Below are 19682 nucleotides of genomic sequence, written 5' to 3'. Positions count from 1 at the left end.
CTGTGAGCTCAGCTACTTTCTAAAGAATGACACTTGAGGCTCGGGCTCCGTTTATGTATCTCTTCTGTGTGGCATATGTCACAGTTTAGTAGACTTGCCCACATGGCAATTTAACAGACACAATTAAATAGACCACTTAGGCAGTGATGGTAGCCAGCACCATTAATATAAAGCCAAACATGACTTAGGACCAAAATCCCGCAAGACAGATGCTTTCCTCAGACAAGCAAGGTAATTTTATCCACTCAAAAGCGTGCATATTTTTAGGTTGTTCCTATTCCTAAAGTAATACAAAGCACATTCAGACACTGGGTTGGAAATATATTATCATGGTGAATAAAAGATCATTTTCACCTGTGATTTTTCCTTTCATTAATTTAAGCTTCTTGTTAAAAATAATTTTTAAAAAAGTTACCCTACCATTGAAACAAACAAATCCATAAGACTGCAATTTGCTATTAATCTTCCGAGTTTGTCGACACAAACATTCTATACATATTTTAAAACAGGGCAGCTTTCTACATTTATTCAAATAAGTTGGTAAACTGACCATAGCACAGGACAAGGTTTTCTTTTTAAGGGAGTCTCTACATGTAAGTAGTTTACCCTCTAATCCCAGAAGCATGTGTGAGGCTCAGGTGACTAGACCTGCTGTGAGGTATACAGGAACTTTAGTTTAATCAGGCATAAGACTCAAAAGAAGACAGGTCTTTGCATTTGCTGCGCAACACTTGTCTTAATTGCAGGTGAAGGACCTAACAAGTGCAAGCCCACAGGAAACAAGAACAGAAAACATCTGGGGGAGGTTGGGAGGGACAAGAGAATGAATGCACAGTTCTGAATTTTAATAAGGCAGAATCTCAAAATGAGTATTAATGAAGAAATTTTCTGAGTACAACAGGGAAGACTAAGTATATAAGGCAGCAACAGAGTCCAAAAGCAACTGGGTATGTCCTGTTAACAGCCAGATTCACATTAGTACACAGTACACCAAACATTCATTCATATCTTGGCTGGAAAATGTTTCTTTCTGTGCTCAGATAAGATAGGTAAAAACATTTTACATTGTATGTAAATGCAAGTTAAAGGGTACACTAAGACGTAACCTTTAAACTTCGCAATGTAACAGCATACCACTTCCTGTTCACAGATAGCACTCCAAGATCAATTAATCATGGCTAAGACGAACAAACGGTCAACATTCTTAATTAGTCTTGATGCATTCTCCTCTGTGCCCTCATCTGTCATGAAGACTGTTTAAAAATCTGAGTTATTAGTTATTGAAGAGTGGATCTGGTTAATATCTCTAAGAACAGAAATCATTCATCCATCCACTATACGCTGGTACCCGATAATTCCTACCCCCTATATACGCTACAGATAACCACCACCCTAAGACCATCTTGGTAGCTATAAATCAAAGTGAGTGTAGCTCCCATGCAAGCTGGGTTAATTTTTGTTTACAGCATATCCACTGAAAATGTTGGTACGACACTTGAGGAGACTGCTTATAAATTAGTGTCAAGGAAAATATATAAAATAGTCAAGGTAGAAAGGAAAGAAACACATCAGTGATACAAAACACTGTAAAAGCTCTCTAACTCACACTAACGACAGAAGATCCATTGCAATTACTGAGGTTTGTCAATACCAAATTTAAGCAAAGATCCTAAGTGCACAAAAAACAATTCATTCACTTGATAACTATAGTTTAATTTATACTACACAATGTAACACAAAGTATTTGACAGCAACATAGCTATAAAAGTTTTAAGTTACTGCATTGAAACTCAAAAGTATTTGCCAATCTTAACAATAAGGTTTACTCCCTGATGTCTGGTGCAAATGTGCTATTAGCAACGCAGAAGTAAGCACACGTCAAATATACTTTGCATTAAATAAGATTAAAACACCACAAAGGAAGCTACAAGGAAAGTTGAATTTAAGATTCAATACCAGCTGTAAATTTGGGGATTATGAAGATTTTATGACTTAAAACTAGTACGAAAAAAAAAAAAAGCTACATTAAATTTTACAATTCCTTTTGTTGTTTACCAAACACGCAGACAAAAATCTATGGAAAGACAGAGAATTAACTGATAATCAGACATAAGTGCAGGACATAAGTCTGGAGAGTATCATGACTCGAATCAGTTTTCTACTCTGACTAAATGTGTAGCTCCAGTTATAGAAAAAAAATGTATGGGAAGGAAGAAAGAATGAAAAATAAAACAATGCACCCAGGAGGAAGACAGTCACCTTAAATAAAATACTGCTTTCACAAAAGAGGACTGCATCTCTGAAGCACTTTTTCTCCCAATTATTTTTAATAAACTAGTGGGCAATGTCATTCCTTCATTTTATCTAGTCCTGAAGAAAAAAAAGAAAAAAAGCGGGGTGAAAAAAAAAAAAATAAAAAAGAGGGGTGCAAAGGTCCAGAATTTATAAGATCTCAGTTCATACTACTCTATTATTTTCAAATAAATTTCTGATGGATGAGAAACTGGACACTGATTGGAGCTTTGTATGTAGAAATCACCTTTCCAATGTTTCATGAGTAAATCTTAATCTCTTACAATCATGACATTTTAATAAACTGTTACCACTCTGAAGTTAATTATCATGCTTTAAACAGACACAGTAGCTTAATGTGTTCATGCTTCCAATCTTCTGCAATGTCCAATAAAATAGTCAAAACTAGCACTGATTTACTTAAATCAGCACTGAACAATTTCTTCAAGTTTGGTGGAAAACTGAAGAAATCACTGGAAACTTAACACATTTAACAGAATGACTACAAACTGATACAAAAATCCACTAATAAATCATGCAGTTTTATAGATAATTCAACAGCTAGTACACAATATACTGCTATACCAAAGTAATCTGCTTTCAATGACAAAAATACTTAAGGAAATTATTTTCATCTAATAGAATTCACATGTACAGTTTTCTATATTGCATTGTGAAGAAAATTTGTTTTCATTGTTTTCTTACAAGTTGGTTTTTTTTTTAAAACTATAGCTTTATTCCTCTTTCTGAAGCACTACAGCAGAGATCCCAGGTGTATTTACCCCAAAATGGAAAAATACGCTCTTCTTTCAGACAGTATTAGTCAGCAAAAACGGTCAAATGAGAGCCTAAGCCCAAGCTAAGTATACTTAAACGAGTAGCACCAAATTTAAACCAAGGTTTCAAAATGGATGGTTTCAGATGGGCTTCCAAATTCTTATGTCAGTATCTAAATACTGACCCAATGCTTTTCAGTTGCTATGAATGACAATAACTGCATTCTTAGCAATTTTTAAAATTTTTTATCAAAAAGAAAGTTAAGTGTTAGAATAACTTGCCCGTTGATACAGACGTTTCTAGTCTTCAGGTGAACATACCTGGATATTTTCCTAAAAAACATGTATAGCCCAAAAACCAAGTACAATGCTGAGACAGAAACAACTGGCTGAAAGTATTTCTCCTGTATGATACGTGAGTCAAATAAGTTCATCAATTCATCAAATGGCTTTTCTGGGGTTTAAACCTATTATTGCTTTTGTATTATGTATCAGTGTCTTATTGCTTACTGAGCAAAGAAGTTGAGCTATCCTGAACACAGTGATTTCACCTGAAGAACTTGTTAGGACTGGTAGCTTTGTCCTTTCAGAATAAGCAAGAGTCAACACCATGCTTCTACACAAAGACTTCCCTTGTTTTCTATTCATGTAACAACAGAAGCCTGACTACAGTTACCCCTCTCAGGCTATTAAAGTCTTGGGGTGGAAGCCCTCTTAGATATTCTTCTCCTATTACAGAATTCAGAAAAGCATGACACTTCTAAAAGCTTATTTTTTATCATGCTGAAATAAAAATAAAGCAAAAAAATTACCTCTTCAAATAGCATCCCCTGCCTGCTCAACATATGCAACAACTAACACGCTTAGGACAACTTGAAAGCAACAGTTTGCTTTTGTTCTTTACACACAGCTTCTGAAGGAAAACAAGGTAGCAAGCACACTGTTCCTTCAGCTGCTATTTTCATAAGATGAAAGCCCTTTTGCTAGTCAGCGTTTCCTTTATCTGGAAACTCATCTATGAAACCATATTCTATTTGCCAATGCTCCCTAGGAAATACTTGGATTTTAAAGAATTGCAGGCATTTATACGAGAAAAATACATACACGTAAGGTATATATCAGAAATAAAACTCCTTCAAATGGAAACCAGTGTATGATTTTCTACCTCTATGGTGTCATTCTGGCAAAAGAACTTTATCCTATGTTACAGTGTATCTTACTGTAAATACTTCATACAATTTGCAGAACTCCAGCTAGGAAGTCCAATCTGGGGGCAAAATATAAATCAGTGAAAAATATTTTTCATTTTATTTTCAACAGAATCTGTATTATTGACTCTGGTCTGCTAGAGTACAACACTGTCTATGTTATACTTTCAGAAGTGCTATTTATATATTGTAACTCTAAGAGCTTCTCTGTTTTCTTCCCAGAAAATAAGTATTCTTTCATTATTAATATCATAAAATGTTACAGCATCACAGTAGCAACACTACAGTTAACGTTTCTGAAGGAAAGTGTTGTCTCTACATTGTTTTCAAATGTTTTTAAACAATATTGACTTGCTGGATGACGTCTTTTTTACAGGTTTGTTCATAATAGGGACATTGTGATACGGACACAAATTACCTGGAAAGTAAAAAAAATCAAATCTGGTTTTTGTTGTTCAAATAAATATATTCACATTATTTTAAAATTATGTATCTGCTTCTACCACTTTGTTTCTAAAAGTTTTATGTTGCTTTTATCATCTTCAATAGGAAATAGGTAAGAGAGCCAGGATCAAGACCTCAAATATGCTAATAAGGATGCTTCTATAAGATTTCTTAGCTGGAAATGGGGAAATCTGGAATCCATCTAATTAGGAAACTAACCAGGTGACGGTTATTTAAAGTGGCATATTTTGGTGATCAGAAGAAAACTGTTATATCATGCTTACAGGATCAAAAGGAGGACAGGTTAAAAGAATCCCAAAACAACAGGACATGAGTAACCTCATGTGCAAAACTACAGATAGCATGCAAGAAAAGCCTAATAAGCAACTCATAAATACTATACCTAGTGTACAGTGTAGTTATTTTAAATAATATATACTGGTACTTAATTTAGCAGTCTCTTGACATACAGAACCATGGAATATACCTGTCATTAGATTCAGGAATGCTTCCCAGTTCTCCGTTCTAGATGCATGCCATGGCTAAATCCTGCAGCCCTATCAAATTCAAACATGGGTGAGACCTCTCTGCTCCTGTGTGCTGCTCTCCAAGTAAAGAGCACACAGGCAGTGAGGCTGCAGGCTAGGCAAAACATGATGCAGCAAGTCTCTCAACCTAGCTGCCCAGAATCCTGAGGTACACCCAAATATGTCATCTGTACACAGCAACAACACATGAGACAGTACTTAGTTTCATTTTACTAAAGATATGTCCTGTGTCATTTCTTCAATAGAGAGCACATCCAGAGTATTTCAATTAATATTTAAGTATGAATAACTTACCTTTATTTCCAACCAAGGCCACAAGTGGCTGTGTTTCTGATTCTTCATTCACTTTTTTTACCACATTATACCAGTCTTCTAAATTTTCAAAACTCTGGCCATTGGTAATATCATAAACCAAGAGAATACCCTAAATAAAAAGATACATTTAAAATGCTACAGTTTAACATAGTAAAATTTGCATCAGTCTAGCATTAACATAAAATAGCGCATTAACAAATAATGGCATTGTATCTTTTGAGGAATAATTAAAGGAATTGTAAGTTTCTGTAATAAACACATTCAATTACAGTATTTCTCCTGCATTCCATGTGTTCCAAATTTAGATGCTAATTGAACTACAAGGGCAGAAAAAAAAATGGCAATTCAGTAAAGAGCGTAATTAGTTGTACTAGAAATATTACAAACTTCATTTGCTGTATGAAAACCCCAAAAAGCACTTCACACTAAAAGTAAGATAAAAATCACACTGGAGAAGGACTTTTATTTTCGTTAATATTATTTGCAGTTTCATTGTTCCCTTTTTGAAAAAAATGAAAAATAAAAGCAGTTCACTCGTACATTCCTGTACATTGTCTGACTGTCATATCTCTGCTCTCCTTTGGGGAGAAAGGACAGATCCTTCACTTCTGTAGGAGAAAAGCAAGAAGTACTGGCAAGCTTTAAGCTTTCAAAGGAGAAACTAAAGATGTGGTCAGAAGTCAAGAAGGGAGTCCCATGTATTTCAGAGGTTTTGGGCCAGCCTACAAGTAACAAATACCCAAAGCAGGCATTACTGAGGATTCTTCAGAGCTAAAATCCAGTATTATAAAGCACAGCCTGTTCACAGCCCAAATGTCCACCTTCAGCCCTCCATAATTCTAAGATCAGCTCTCACAAATCACTCTCTCCTCTCAACTATTGAGTCTTCTGCCCTTGCGTTCCACTATACCCTAATAAAGTGTATTGTAAATGAGGAGTAAAGTCAGAATTGGCTTCTGTTGCACTTGTTCTCGTGGAGTACACACGTGGAAAAAAAAATCCCTGCAACTGCATGCTGTTCCTCACATGAAATTTTCACAAATATTCAAAAAAAACAATACAATGCATACAAAATTAGCTGGTTCAACAACTCATTGTCAATAGAAAAAATTTTTCAAGTCAAGTTTTTTCAGGCATTTGTCTGGGCCCAGATTTACTTGACAGTTTCACGACTGTCTCAGATCACAAAATAGAGTGCACACTTATTAAATTAATTTCACAGATGACAAAGAAGTGGTAGAGACTGCAAGATTATTTGAGGAGAGTTTAGATTATATGATGAGAAACAATCTAAAAATAATAGGATGCAATTCAGTAAGTACCAAGACAAGTTCAAAGGAAGCAATAATCAAATGCACAATAGGAAATATCTGGCTTTGTAGCAGGTTCTATACAATAGGATCAAGGAGTTATAGTAGATCACAGTTGAATATGTCAAGCTTATTTTGTAGCAAAAAGGCAAATATCACACTGGCATGAAACATTCCACGTTAAATAACGCGTCCAGCTTTGGACGCTGAATGTCAAGAGAAGGGCAAACTAAAAGACCAGTAATGACATCAGAGGTTTAGAAGCCACAACTGATTCGGAAAACTGAAAAAAATGGACTGTTTCAGCAAACACAAGACTGATGGCAGGCAGGACAATGCTAGTAAAGTTTCAGGAGAAGATAACAGGAATTCTCTTTTTATATAATCTTATACATAGTTTGCAGATGACACCAAATTGGGAAAACCAGCCAATACCCCTGAGAGCAGCAGGGCTACCATTCAGAGGTATGTAGACACGCTCAAGGAATGGGAGAACATGAACCTTTCAGCATTCAACAAGGACAAGTGCAAAGCCCTGCAGCTGGGGAGGAATAAAAAATACAGGCTGGGGGGACTGACTGGCTGGAGAGCAACTGAAAATGACCTGCAGGTCTTTGTAGACAGCAAGCCAAATATCAGCCAGCAATGTTCCCTGTCAGCAAGGATGGCCAGGGCTGTATTAGCAGAAGCACAGCCACTAGACCAAGGGATCTATTTCGTCCTACTCAGCACTTGTTAGATCTTATCTAAAGTAATATACCCAGTCTTAGGCCCCTCAAGACATCAGTAAGGTGGAATAAGTTCAGCAGAGGGCCACCAAGATGATCAGAGGCTGGACCACCTGTCCTGTAAGGAAAAGATCAGGGAACCAGAATTCTTCAGCATGGAGAGGAGGTGGACCTGTGAGGACCTAAAAGCAGCCTTCCCATACCCATGAGGAAGCTACGAAGGAGATGAAGCCAGGCTCTTAACAGTAGCACATGGCAAGATGAAACACAATGCACATAAGCTGAGACAAGAGAAACTCAAACTAGATATAAGGAAAAGCTTTTTCACCATGAGGAGAATCAAGCTGTGGAACAGGTGGCCCAAACAGGTTGCTCAGTCTCTATCCTTAGAGGTTTACAAGGAGGAACTGGATAAAGCCTTGAGCAACCTAGTTCCATCTCACAGCTGACCCTAGTTTGAGCAGCAGGTTTGACTAGAGACCTCCTGAGATCCCTTCCATCCTGAACTTTCTTACAATTCTGTGATCAGTACAACATGTAGCAATAGGTTTAACTTACAGCAAGATTATAGCAAGGGTACATACTAGGAAAAAAAAAAAAAACAAAAACCACACCACACCACCACATTTAGACAATAAGAATAGCAAAGCTCTGAAACACACTGCCTTCAGGGATAGCAGAGTCACTAACACTGGAGGATTTTTGAAGGTTGAGAAAAATGAAATAGACATTATACAGTACCGCTCTGGAGGAGGGCAACAGATCCTACTGAGATCTCTTCAATTCTTATTTCACTATGACAGCAATACAAATCTACCTCTTTTCGTTCAGTGCCATCAACTTCTTGGCAACATGAGCTCCTGTTCCTTACATTTATACGGCTGCTATTAACTTCTGAGGAACAGCTTTCACCAGATCCTTCAAGGAAATTAAGAATTATGACACCCACCTTCTCCCTTGCTATCTTTCCTCCTTTACTCTACTAATCAAATCGAATATTAAACATTCGCTTCCCTCTTCCAACTTTCGTACAATTTATTCCTTAATATCTCACATCTCAGTTAATTTCTCCTGACTCCTTTTATAACTACTCAAATGCCTGTGCATGTGTATATTTGTCTTTCATAATACAAGCCTTGTTCTAGGAGGGACATACTGATGTTATTAAATGCAGTGGAAAAGAAGAAACTCCAGCTGAAGGACAGGTACTGTAAAGCCTAAAAAAACCCCAGACATAAGGCCGAAAGCTGTAAATGAGAAACAGCACATGGTAGACTTCTTTCACCAGCAGTCAAGTTCTCTCACCACCCTGCAGAAAGGCAGAGCTGACTATCTAAACCATCTTCATCACTGAAGAGTTTAGTCAGAGTTAGATGTAAGATAAAGTTAATAGAATCTGAGCATTCAAGGTTGGCCAACTCTGTTTCTAACTAATTCTTCACCAAAATACTACTCTGCTACATGTCCTATAGCCAACTGCAGCCTACCTACACCTTTGGGAGAAAGAGTATTCACAGTGGATTTACCATGAAAGAAATCATCGAACAAAGTTCACAGCTAGCTCACATAACTTCCTTTTGGTCCCTTTCTCCATGATCTAAAACACTGCCTCTAAAGCATACTCTTTTCTTCACCATTCTTTTTTTGAATCTTGTCAGTATTGCTATACTGAAAAAACAAAGATGGCAGGTATGACATCTCAGAGATGCAAAAAAGGCAGCACAGCATCCAGGTCATAAAGAATACTTCTTGCTTAAATTTTTGCCACAACAGCACTATATAAGCAACCTAGTATTATATAGATAATTAATGAAGGACTAGTCATAATTTCATAGCTAAAATTTATTTCACCTTTTTTTATTCAACGTAGAAACTCCATCATTGCTTTCACAAAAATAAACATACTTTCCACAAACTTGCAGTATATGGAGTACAGAATGAGTAAACAGTATAAAAGCTGTTGCTTCCCTATTATGCATGAGGAATTAAGGTGGAAAATTAACACTAGCCTTTTTACACAAAAGTAGTGCATTTCCCTGCCATGAAAAAGGTTTGAAACACATGGCAGACAACATGCCAAGAACAGCACGTTAATTCTCTAGTCTCCAGCAACGTGGCAAATAGTCCCTGCTTGCATAATTGCACTCTAGTAAGAGAGACATTTTGCCTACATTAGTGCATATGTGAGTGCTTTTTGTTTTGGAATTATAGAGTATTTTCAAAAATAGGTCACTGGAAACTGAGAATACTGCAGAAATTATTTGCTGGTCTCTGGAGAAGGTAGAGTCTGCAGTACTCTTATTCTATTAACAAGCCAATTTATGAGGTAGTGTATGCCAGCTCTTAGGGATACTTTAAACTTGATATGTGGGTAGGGACAGCAATTACAGGTAAGAGATGGGAGTGGTTCTGAAATATTTATCATGCAAACAGCAGCAGTGCTATTATACAGCAGAACTGCTATCATAGAAGTGTTGTAACCAGCCAATATATTCACATTAGACAATGAACATTTAAAAGGTGTCAAGATTTGTCACAATAAAAGAAAGCTACAGAAAACACTAATTAAAACAATGTTTTCTTCTTCAGGTTTATCCTCAGCTGCCCTTATCCTATGACTGACTTTAGTATGAAGGAACTAAATAAATTTTCAAATTTAATTAATACTCATGAAATATGTCAGACCAAAATTCTAAGTGTTTTTTCTAGTCACAGAATATTCATTTTAGCAAAGAGTAACTTCATTATGGTATTTTGCACGTCTGCAGAAATGCTATTTTTACAAGTGAAAACAGTTTACAGTCTACATACACTTAACCACTGTTGTCTTTGCTGATACTGAAGATATGGCCACTCAAATACACACGTTGAGTCGCCATAACTGAATGAACTACTGTCTATCAGTTCAGCTGTGGTAACTGACTATACGATTACTCTTTGCCACTCTCAATTCTGAGATCTCTGTTTTAATCAACACTGACAGAAAGCTGTCTGTTTGCACCTTTGATGGGTCAGTTGTTCTGACCCACCAGTAAAATTCAGCTACCAAGATGGGATGTAGCAACTGTATTGTTCTGGATGAGCAACAGCAGAGAAAAAACATGGACGGGGGGGAAAGCCACTGCTTCAAGACAGCAAGTGAATTGCAATTTCTCCAACTGCAACCATGCAAGCAAATTAAGAAGGTTCTCATCCTCCTATCTGGCACTCTTATTTTAAAGCAAGGCACAATAAATGAGGGATCTCGGTCAAGAAAATGACACCTTAACAGTAACTTAACCAAAAGATCTAGCCTAAAGAATTGATTCAGCTCTCACTCAAAGAGAAGGAAACCTCCAGTAGCAAGGTTTGCAGCAAAGTACAGATGGATGCTCCACTTACTCCTCCTGGTATCCTCATCAAATTTCAACGGAAATCAAGTGAACTGTAGAGTGCAGATAACCCTTTCAGTTGCTGTAGAATTTCAAAACTTCCATTTCCAGCTGGTCATAGTATTTTATACTAGGTCTATCACACATTTGGATTTCTGAGCAGAAAACCAATAATTCAGCCCTTGTGATTTCCAGATCTCAGGATGATCACGCAGATGAAGACTATACAAGGTTATGGGCATCTGCAAATACTGGATAAAAGCATGATGCGTACTGTAGGCATGCCACAAGCTATTCTACACACGTACTTTAAATCTGAATTATTTAGGTTTGGAGAACACAGGCAGATGAACACAATTTATGCAACAGATCCAAATCTTCTACTCTATGTGTACGAGCACAGCTTGTGTACTTTACAAACAAGATGTTTAAAATCCCAGTTGCACCACACATGCTGACCAAGTGCAACACACCATAAGTACACGTACTTCTTTTGTAGCAACCATCACTAGAGTTACTCCAATATTTTAAAGGCTTTCTTGTGCTGGGGATCCCAAAACCGAACACAATACTCCAAAGGTAGCCTCAAAAACGTCAGAGTGGCTGATAATCACTTTCTGAGATTTGCCTACTTCATTCTTACTAATGCAGCCCAGTATTCAGGTAGCTTTTACTGTTGCAATGGTGCACTGCTGACTCCCATTTAACTGTTTTCTTTCCAGCAGATCCCCTGCCTTTTCTCCAAAGCCATCTCACAGAACGACTGAAGTTGGAAGGGACCTCTAGAGGTTGTTTGGTCCAATGCCCCTGTTCAAGCAGTGTCACTCAAAACCAGATGCCCAAGACCATGTCCAGATGGCTTCGGAGCATCTCTGAGGATGGAGGCTCTACAACTTCTCTGGGCAACCTGCGCGAGTCCTTGGTTACCCTCACAATAAAAAAGTGTTTCCTGATGTTCAGAGGGAACCTCCTGTGTTTCAGTTTGTGCCTGTTGCCTCTTATCTTGTCACTGGGCACCACTGAAAAGATCCTGGCTCCATCTTCTTCGCACACTCTCTTCAGGTATTTATATACATTGATAAGATCCTCCTGAGCCTTCTCTTCTCCAGGTTGAACAGTCCAAGTTCTCTCAGACTTTCCTCATATAGGAGAGATGCTCCAGTCCATTAATCAGCTCTAGATGATTCCTCAGCAATTGATTCCCAGTCTGCATAAGGTTATTCTGTCCCAGGTGTAGGACTTCGCATTTGTCTTCAATGAACTTCACAAGGTTTCTGTTAGTCCATTCCTTCAGTTAGTAAGTCTCTCTCAATAGCACCCCTATCCTCCAGCATATTGACCATTCTTCCCCATTCTGTTGTCATTTGCAAACTTAGAATGTTTTGTTTCATTATTCAAAGAATTAATAAAAGATATGGCCAACGCCTAAGGAATACAACTTATAATCAGGCACCAGTAAGACACTGAGCTATGGGCCAGACCTCCCTTTAAGTCCAGCTGTCCATTCAGTTTTTCAGTCACCTTATGGTCCACCTGTCCAATCTGTATCTCTACAGTTTTGTCTGTAATAATATTATGGGAGATTATGTCACAAGCCTTGCCGATGTCAAGGTAAATGGTATTCACTGCTCTCCTCCCCACATAGCCAATCATCTAACCACAGAAGGCAATCAAGTTGGCTGGGCACAATTTACCCTTGCTACTTCCATGCTAGCTCTTCCCAATTACTTTCTTGCCACTTTGCTGTCCATTCACAGGAATCTTTATATACATTTAGAAGGATTTTTCTTTCTAAATACTCCTACCTGTTCTATCTTATCTTTCCTCTTTTTCTTCTATGAAGTTACAGATGTTAAACATGAAATAAGCTTCTGCCTAGGAACAAGCTGAAAGCAGTGCCTTTCTGACTTGTCCATGGTGTTTCATGAATAGATGACAATAAAGATAGTTTTATGTGTCTTGAACAGGTGCTTCTACAAAGCTAATAGAAAAGTGTGTTACAAGTCAGCTGTGATGATAAGAAGCCTTTACAGACATTGACAATACATGCCAACAATGGGAGAGAACAGCCACTAGTTCATTAAAAAAATTACGGTTACAATGAGGGTTGGGGGAGAACTGAAGGAGAAGAGCTTGGATGTAGAGTTCTTTTGTTCATGTGCTCAGAATGACAAAAATCAAACTTTTGTAACTTTAGGCTTATTGATAGCAACTCTTTCTCTACTTTAGGGCACTGGTGCTTGCTGATAAGAAACTCCTAAGAAGTTTATCACCAAATTCAATACGGAAAAAGTTAATAGCCTTTTATTTCCTTCATTGAGTTTACTTTGGGCATATGGCAACAATTTGCGATTAATCAAATTCTCTCTGTCATGGAAGCCACTTTCTCCTGTTGCTTGGTTTAACTTTAACAAGGCAGCAAAATGTTTTTTATTAAAAAATAAGGAAATGCTATAAACCAGATGCAACAGCTAAAAACATTTAGACATTTTTTGAAAGTGACAAAACGTTAGATTGACAAGTTTGTCTTTATCTTATTAAGTTCTAATCTTCTTAACTAGCCACTCCCATGCTGTACTTATTAGTTCAAAGTTTCTGTCCAATAAAAGTTTTAGGACTCCATGTTCCTATTGCTTAAAGTATTAGGGGAAAAAAAATAAGTTCATTTGTTGTCTTTTCAGATAAATAAAATATTATATAACAAAACACGTTACACGTACTGTTCTCATTACAAACTCCAAATTAAAGCACAGAGTACATTTTAGGTTCACTCCAGTTAAGAAGTCTGGCGTACAGTACGTCCTCCTAAATCACCTCATAACTCAAGATACTGTTATAATATTTAGCTCTTACTTAATCCTACCATTCACTTTAAGTTGCTTAGTTAACCTCAAGATAAAATTAATTTTCATTGGATAGAAGTTCTGCAAAAATATTTAGCTACCTGGTTGCCTCCTTTTGTTTGCCCTTTTATAACCCCAGTTGCATGTATGAGTTTAATGGTGTAGGATTGCTCTTAATTTCCTCCTTCTACTTCTTCCCCCCAGGAGGCATCTGTTCTAAAAGCAGCCACTATATCTACCACGTGGATATCCAAATAGCCTTTACTATTTACTATGATTGCTTTCCTTAACAAAAGACACAAAGCATGGAAACATACATCTGTTCTTGGGACTTATTCGGATCTACAAATGCACACTCCCTTGCACTGCTTTTTAAGCAGCTCTAAAAAATTAACTACATACCAAAATTAACTTGCACATTAATATCAATTAAGTTTATGTTAAGCAGAGATTCAACATTTTTAAGAGCTACAAAACAACAACTTGTAAGATACGTACAATTTTAAGAATAAAGTTTCAATGACTTTTATATAATTTTTATTTATACAATTATCATCACTTATACTGTACCTGAGCTCCATAAATATATTTATCCAGCATTTTGCCTCCTATCGTTTGCCCCCCTACATCCCACACTTGAAGAGTAACATTCAAATTTCCTGAAAAAGAAAATGATACAGATACTGTGTAACCTGGAAAAATTTAGACACAAACAAAATCAAAGATATATTATCACGGCAGGTAATGCAGCTCTAGCATATCAACAGCAATAGCTTTTTACAAATATACAATAAATAGTAACTAAATTTCAACCCAAAGATGACTATCATTTGGAAAAAAGTCACCTGTGTCCAGCTAAGTCATTAACATGCAGTACAACCATAGCTAAATATTACCATATTTAATATTAACAGAAAATAATTGGAAGTGCATAAAGTATAACATTCCTGACTAGAAATTATATAACACACTTCACTGAAGAAACACGTAAAACTTTACAGAGAAAGTTCTATAGTGCGGTACTTGGATTTGAAATGTAATCCAATTAATGCCAACTTAACCCCATTATTTCATAGTCTGTGTCCCTCTCCCCACCCCCTCCAATTTTTCTTTACAAATCTAGAAGCGGGCAAAAACCTGCACAGTAACTGTATGTTGGTAGTGATGGTTTCAGTACTATACACTTAAAGAATTACATAGGTGACATTAAAAAAATGGAAATACTGACACATACCTAAGTTGAGGATGCAAACCATTATTATTTCCTCCACCCACCACCCCAAAGCAAGCAACTAAAATGGACATGATTTACATAATTTCATCTTTAAAGAATTCACACCAAGAATAGTTCTCCCTTTCTACTCTGAACAGTCTCCAAGCTATGTTGAAACTGTTAACAGCTTTTCAAAAAGAAAGTAACAAAAAAAATCAGTGTAAATACAGAATATTTAGTATCCTACAAGTCATACATATTCTGCAAGCTAACAACTCAGAAACCCAAAGACTAAACTTACACACACAGCAATATATGTCACCAGATGCATACAAACATATTAAAGTATAATTTGCCTCATTTTGCATGGTGAGAACTGTTCAGAACTGAACTGATTACCTGGAAGCACCAAACTCTAATACAGTCTGATAAAATTTTTTTCTAATCAACATACAACTCACATGACTTACACATTAATAACGATTCTACATACTCACAAATAATCAGAACTGCCTATTGATTTTATTCCTGGATTTAAAAAAAAATTGCAACAAATTCCACATCACAATTGAGAGTCAAGTGAAAAAAAAACCACAATATTTTGGGCTGCTAAGAAGGATATACTCTTAATTCAACTATCTTACATTATTAACAACCTTACACAATGTGATCTATTCAGCCATCAATCTATAATTAAGACACTCACATTAGTTATGCAAGTGAGCGTGCTCCATGGAAATATATGCCAGCACTCAGTGAATATAAACAGCAAATTAGAACTATACGACTGACTATACACTACTTGTGGTATTAAATATACCACATTATATTTTTATGATGCAACTTGCTTTAATCTGGTTAAAAGCGCAGATTTCCTAAACTGCTGCTTTGGTCTCAAATACGTAAAGACAAATGTGAGACAGTCTATTCATAGTACTTTTAAGCTACACTGAGGTTTACCTAATACAAAGATAAAGAATTTCTACATGAAGCTTAGTAAATGCATCATAAACACTCCAGTTCAAAAAAGGCAACATTTCACAGAATTAAAAAAAAAAATATTTGTTTGAAGTGCATATACTATGTATTAACTAACTATTTTAAAGCTTACAACATACGTGACTGCAAACAATGCAGGAAAGTCTTCCATAAAGCATCTGGCATGGATATACTGATCAATCCGTAGTCTGAAATGACTACGCATCCTCAGCAGGTAAACAAACTAAACATGCTCAAAAGCTCACCATGCTGCAGTTTTCCACTTCTAACTTGGTCGTATGTATTCTACTGAAAATTCACCATGTCATTCATACCAGCTATTTGAAAAAAAAAAAAAGCTTTATAAATATTATCACTTTCAAACTCAACAATTTTCAGATGCCTAATTTTGTGTTCAAATGCTTTAAAAAGTTTCTAACTTCATTTTTCCTCCTAAGAGTAGTAATCATACACAGCACACTGGGCTTAGTATCTGGATAACTGTATGAAATCATCTCTGAAACTTTAATACAGGAAGTTAAATTAAATGGTCTAACAGTGACTGTTTAACTTAAAAATCTACTATTACAAATTATTTACTTTCCTTCATTAAAAATAGAAAAAAAAAGAAACTGAGGAAAAAAGGTTGGAATGTTCATGTAGGTGAAGTGGTTCTTAATTAAGACCTCACTAACTACTGAAATTCATACTGATCATCTCCAATGCAAAATGCTTCATTTTCCCTTTTCTTCAGTTAGGTCCTGTGATATTTGCTTTGTGCTTAGATTGAGGGAGAAAGAAGGGTGTTAGGATTATTCTTAGAGAAGGAAAAACTCTGGACAATTTGCTTAACAAATATTTAATTAACAACTATGAATGACAGTAGCACATGAAGTTTTCTGCAGAGTTTGAAATCTTCTATTTTTTCATAGATTTAAGAAGAACATACAAACTGGAGAATGACAACAAAACAAAAATAAACCACATATAATAAGACAGTTCTTAGAAACCATTTTAACATACCAACAAGAACAACTGAAGAATCCCATAAAAATAATACGTAATACACTGATTGGAATAAGAAAACACTAGCACTTCTTTACTCTGTAGAAAATGCACATAAGTGCAAGGTTAAAATACCTGCACTGTGTTACCTTGGTTATCTAGACTGTTTCTGGCATGAACTGAAGCCACCGGGCTGATTCAGTAGTGATCCTGCAGAAGTATACTGTGTGCATTGGTTAACCTTAATTAAAGTGCTGCATAGTCAAGATAGAACTAAAAATGTGAATCTGCCCACTTTTTGTACTAATGACCTAAAAAAAATAATCCTTTTAACAGAAGAATCCTGTTTACTGGACTGCATCCACAACCCTCCTAAAAGTATTTGACTATAGCTCTTAAGAATCTCTATCAGCAGACCCTCTGACTAACAGATAAACTATTTAAGCAGTAAAATCTACACCATGGTTGCACCCAGACTATACAAGATACTACATCAATAAATACACTGAAAGTGATTTGCATTTGAAAAAAATATTTTGAACAAATTGCATGAAGAGAATTTGCCAACAGTAGAACACTATCATATTATTCAAACTTAATCAAAATTACTATTTGTATTAAACCATATTGTTTTACCAAGTAATTTTTTTTTTTCACTGCAAAACTGCATCAGTTAATAACACTAGGGACAAATACAGCTTTTATTTTAAAAAGGCCAAAAAAACAGGAAAACGGTACTTTATTTTACAAGCTAAAATGCATTTCTAATGTGACCTAATGTAAACTTCTGCGTAATTCTAGAAATGAGTAATTTTAACTTCTGAAATCTTTGCTTACATTTAAAGAAGAAAATAAAATTCAAATACTGAACCAGTTATTCATCAATTCTCCTTCTAAATAAGAGAAATTGAGGCTTTTTTCCTACTGATATACACATCATAATTTCTGTGCAGCAGTATGAATTAACATTTAAAGTAAACATAGCAGCTCTGCAAAACCAGAACTAATCAAGAAATTGGAAAAATCCGCTTACTTAAGCAACGTTTCCCACTCCAGTATTTAGAAATTTTACCTCTCTCCCTCTCTCTTCCTTCCCTCTCACTCCCCACCACCAGCTCAGCTTACCTACAAAACGCAGAAATCCATATATACCTAAACACATATACAGGCAAAACCAGAATGACAATCTACAGAAAAATGCTTCTTCCTGAATATGAATACATTCCATGAATGCTACTATTTTCTAATGATAAATGAGGAAAATAGATGTACAGACTTTGTTGCTGGTTTGGTGCTATTTTCATCTACATCTGATTTTATCATAAAATAAACTAGAAGAACGCAAAACATGAATGAATCGATAGCTGATAATTTTCCAAATTTTCTACTCAACAAGAATATTTAGAACCCCAGTAATGTACTATTAGCTTCTGTACGCTTAACAGCTGGAAAAAAACTTGCAAAATACAAGTTCTCAGCATGCACACTGCATGATTTGTGTACATATTCCACTTGCAAGTACTGCTGTTAAGTATTATGCACACTGGTAATTTTAGAGGCATGAGTAGGACAATAAAAAAATTACTCTGTTGATTTTATGGAGAAATAAGCACTGAAATTTGGTACTTTATCACTCACCAGATAATAAAAAAAGTACAGCAAAATGGCCAAATCAAAATAGTGAATGCAGGAATAGACTAAAAATATTATTCTGTTTCACTTAAGAAAATATATAAACACAATCAAGAAATTATAGGCAATATAATTTTATTAAAATAAGTTCAAGAACTGTATATATTTCTCTATAACTTCAGGTCATAGCTAAAATGCTTTATTTCTGGGTTTGCTTCCCTCACCGCCCCCCCACCCCCAAGGAAAAAAAAGACAGAGCTACAGAACTTGCATCAACTTTATCAAATCTCACTACAACTTCTAATACTTACACACACTTTTTCTAATATCTTCTGATTTCTGATGCCTGAAGAAAATGCATTTAATGAAATACTTTCATACTTAGAAACTGAGCAACCACAAATCAATGAAAACACTTATTTCTAGCCCCCAGCTGCTGGGACACAAACTATCAGCAACTATTCTTTTTTAATTATTTCTTTGCATTTTCCATGCAGTGTGCTGCAACTGGCATCTAAATAGTTTCTTTGCCATCGTGAAGTGAAACATCTTGAATGCTCAAACTGTATTTTTATGAGTGCCGAGGGACCCTAAATTTTAGTGGTCTATTAAATGCCAGCAATTTCATGCTGCCTTGCATAAAACAGCATTCACATATTAGAGCACTGCGATTCCATAGCTGCATTATCCTCCTCTCACACAACTCAAATACAAGTTGTATATTTCATTAAAAAAATAAAATCTATTTCTTTCAAAACATCCTTATTTTCTCAATGAATATACTTAAAGTTACATTTCATTGTTGTATGTTACACTACCCACATGAACAACAGCGAGTACACTCAAGTAGAGATAATAAAAATCCTGAAAATAGATAGCATTCCTTTCACTTGAATTCTGTGTTCTACTTAAAGATATAGGTTGCAAATGCATAATCCTTTGTTACCTGGCGAGAACATAAAAACAAAGTTTGCTCTGAATAATCTACCTTACTTTGCCACAAAAAGCACTGTACTAAG

General features: G+C 35.9%; 1 protein-coding gene across 2 annotated transcripts in view; it reads right to left on the bottom strand.

Moving 5' to 3' along the window:
• The window catches only part of RAB28 (RAB28, member RAS oncogene family), a 66607-nt gene that overhangs the window by 39336 nt on the left and 7589 nt on the right, over positions 1 to 19682 (bottom strand). For both annotated transcript variants that reach the window (XM_009954484.1, XM_086464468.1), the window contains exons 3-4: positions 14406 to 14494; positions 5563 to 5692 (exon numbers count right to left, since the gene is read on the bottom strand). In XM_009954484.1, coding sequence (XP_009952786.1) covers positions 5563 to 5692; positions 14406 to 14494 — 219 coding nt within the window. The remainder of the gene's footprint in view (positions 1 to 5562; positions 5693 to 14405; positions 14495 to 19682) is intronic.

The sequence above is a fragment of the Leptosomus discolor genome, chromosome 4 (assembly GCF_034619465.1).
Source record: "Leptosomus discolor isolate bLepDis1 chromosome 4, bLepDis1.hap2, whole genome shotgun sequence".
In the NCBI taxonomy this organism is placed as follows: Eukaryota; Metazoa; Chordata; class Aves; order Leptosomiformes; family Leptosomidae; genus Leptosomus; species Leptosomus discolor.
This window is presented reverse-complemented; position numbering and strand designations above follow the sequence as displayed.